Source organism: Poecilia formosa, unplaced genomic scaffold (assembly GCF_000485575.1).
Source record: "Poecilia formosa unplaced genomic scaffold, Poecilia_formosa-5.1.2 Scaffold653, whole genome shotgun sequence".
Lineage (NCBI taxonomy): Eukaryota > Metazoa > Chordata > Actinopteri > Cyprinodontiformes > Poeciliidae > Poecilia > Poecilia formosa.
The window spans coordinates 165,022-168,327 of record NW_006800592.1 but is presented as its reverse complement, the minus strand read 5'-3'; the positions used below and the strand labels follow the sequence as shown (position 1 = coordinate 168,327).

General features: G+C 38.4%; 1 protein-coding gene across 6 annotated transcripts in view; it reads left to right on the top strand.

The window, feature by feature from the left end:
- Positions 1 to 2,791: 2,791 nt before the first annotated feature.
- Positions 2,792 to 3,306, top strand: part of LOC103130617 (zinc finger protein 568-like) — a 33,971-nt gene continuing 33,456 nt past the window's right edge. For 2 of the 6 annotated variants that reach the window (XM_016666059.1, XM_016666058.1), the window contains exon 1: positions 2,796 to 3,084. In XM_016666059.1, coding sequence (XP_016521545.1) covers positions 2,886 to 3,084 — 199 coding nt within the window. In that variant the 5' untranslated portion in view covers positions 2,796 to 2,885. Of the gene's footprint in view, positions 3,085 to 3,306 lie in introns of all 6 variants that reach the window. The other 4 variants (XM_007542062.2, XM_016666060.1, XM_007542060.2 and 1 more) reach the window with 4 other exon arrangements.

Genomic DNA, 3,306 nt, shown 5'->3' with positions numbered 1-3,306 from the left:
AGAGATCCGTCAGCGGCGATAGTTGCTGCAGCTCCAGCTGCTGCTGAACGGGGCTGAACAGGAACTGATTTAGCTGCTAGCTCAGATGCTACAGACGTTGATAGCTTTGTAACTCAGCATAAACAGACAAACGAAGCTGAAGTTGGTTTCCGATTCAAGCTTCCAATTCGGAAAATGGCTAATTTAATTTTTCGCCACCTTCCCCGTCTTTAATCGACTGAAGTTTAAAAACTACGACACCTAGATACTTCAAACCTGGAATGGATTATTCTGCTCTAATAGCAGACTATTTATAACCATGCTTGGGATTTGTGAAACTTCACTAAAGATAAGATTACTATTCACACTTGTTCCATGCAGTTTTTTTCAAATTAAATTCTATTTCAAAACCACTGTATTAATCCCAATGGGAAATTGAATCTTGGTGTAACTCATTAATTCTTCAGTTATTGTAGATGGTGATGGCTGTTGGAAGGAAAGATCTTCTGCAGCGGTCTGTTAAGTGGAGTTTCAGAAATCAGAAAAAGGTTTCACAAATTGAAATTGGAAACCAACTTCAGCTTCGTAACAGAAAACGTGTTTGAGTCAAACCCCATGACTAAATACTAGAGATGTGCCGATCAGGTTTTTTCCTGCCGATACCGATACTGATCACCCATGAGGGCCGATCACTGATACTGATCACATAATTTTTTTATTTACATTATGGTTAATGTAACGGTTACATTATGTGGAAAAAGGAACCATGAATTCATCTTAATTTAGACAAAAACTTGTTTTTAATAACTTTTTCCAAGAAGAAAACTAAACAAAACAGGCATTGTGCAAATTGTACTGCTATTGATAATACTATCTTTAACAGACNGGTACCAGACTGGGGCCTCTGGACTAGTTGGAATTTTTGTAATTGGCATTTTGACTAGCATAGTGAGGTTAGGGTCTTTGTTGGTATGAGGTTTAGTCCTTGTCAAGCCTGTACTGATTGTGGTAGAAACAGATCAGTCTCTGGGAGACATCCACTGAGAGAGAAATCGTAGGACAGCCAACCGGTAAAATGGCACCAGAAAAATCCAGGCGCTGCCTGAAAGTCCCATTGTAGACTGTTGTAGCATCCTTCTTAGCAGGTGGTTATGGTTGTTCCCAAAAGACTGGTAAAACTTGTCTTCATGAAGTGCATTCGTTTTTGGATTATGTTGCAATTTTTCTGCGTAATTCCTTCTGCTTTCCTGTCATCACATTTTCCCCTTTGTAGCAAATCAGTAATTTTTGATTGAGAAGTTAACACTGCTTCCCCATGCGGCTCAGTTGAATGAGCGCTGTTTGGGTGAAGCTTAATGAGTGAATTTACGCCTGGACTTCATTTGCTGTTTTTCACTCTGTGCTGTTCTTAACAGAAAAGACTGTAAACGCAGTAATAAAATACAAAATGATTCGTTAAGTTGAAAAAGTAAAACCAGTTTTTTTTATCATGCTTGAACACATTTTATTGAATTCTGACACATTAAATAACAGATGTTGTTTCATTGTGGACAATTTTTTGGAGGCTCAACTCCAAAATAAATTATTATGTTGCTTCCAAATTCGAGTCAGACTTCTTGGATATATTTTTTATGTGATGCCTAGTAATTAAAGGAGAGAGATGTTTAGCTGAATCTGATGCACAATGAGAGAATAACTGATAAAGTTGTTCAACATGTGATCAATTATGACACCTAAACACACATTCTGTGAAGACCAGGAGATACAAAAACTTCTTAAAGAAATTCTTCTTGTTTGGACTGAACAGTAAACAACAGTAATTAAAATCTGCTTGCATAAACAGCTTGTGTCTCAGTATTTGCTGTGTATGTCTTACTCCAACAGACCGGGATTAGCTCTGAACAGATAATGAGCCATTCATTTGATTCTGGTGTGATGGAGCAGGGATGCATCTGATGATCTGAAACTTGCAGATGGTAGCTCCTGAGGACCGGACTTGAGTAACCCTGTTGTAGCCTTTGGCTGCTGCTGAACACTGTTACCTTCAAGTCCTCTAAGCAGATCCACAGGGGTGTTCAGTAAATATGGATGTTTGCTTTTGATCTCAGAATAACTTTTAATTTTTACTGCTAAAAACAAGTAAAACAAAAAACAATATGATTGACAGAGGCCCTAATTTTTTTTATATTTATATAAAAAATAACCCTTATCTGTCAAAGGCCCTAAGACGTGTCCTAACTTTCCCCCCCTGTATGCAAGCTAATATGTTGGCACTGAAATTTAGCATGCCTGCAGAAAAAGTGAAAGTGTTTCTTTTTGGAACTTATTGCACCATGTTTTATATGGCTCACCTGTGGTGCAACTACAGCAAGACTATGAGGAAGAAACTGGAAGTAGCCAATAAGGACGCTTTTAGAATCCTCCTAAAATTTTCACGATTAACATCTTCAAGTCAAATGTTTGTTATGAGTAACAAACCAACTTTTCATGCATTGCTGAGGAATTTCATGTATAAATTTATGCGCCACTTGGATGTAACAAACAATTTAATAAAATCCTTGACAACTGCAACGTATATTAGATATATTTCTAACTTTCTTAACTATTGGAATAATTGTTTATCTTCTTTGTGGTGTCTTTTTTTTACTTGATGATTTGTGCATTTAATTTCTTTTCTAAATGGCCTGGACTACTTCTTGTATCGAAATAAAGAATCATGAACTAATACAAAGTTGCTTTTTTCTTCCCTATTTATCGCCTGACCACACTCCAGTTCAGTTGGGGGTGGTATCGCACCAATTTTGTTCTACATCAACCGCCAAGAAAACATCGAAGAAGAAGAAGCCCGCATACGCTAAGCTAGAAACCTGTTGCATTGACCCATTTCGGCTAATATTTCAGCAACCATGTCTTCAGTTCAGCATCTCAGAGAGTTTATCAAAGAGCGACTAACTGCTGCTGCTCAAGAAATCTCCACAGAGGTTGAAAAAACCATCATTTGCTACGAGGAAGAGCTCGATGCTCAGCGCAGGATGATGGGGATCGACTGGAAACCACAAATTAAGCTACACAGAGTCGGTTCGGAGCTACAGAGACAAAGTTCTGGTAGGTCTGGATAAAGGTGCTGATGTTTTCACAGCAGACGGAGATCCGTCAGCGGCGATAGTTGCTGCAGCTCCAGCTGCTGGTAAACAGGAACTGATTTAGCTGCTAGCTCTGATGCTACGGAGGTTGATCGCTTTGTAACTCAGCATAAACAGAAAAACGAAGCTGAAGTTGGTTTCCGATTCAAGCTTCCAATTCGGAAAATGGCTAATTTAATTTTTC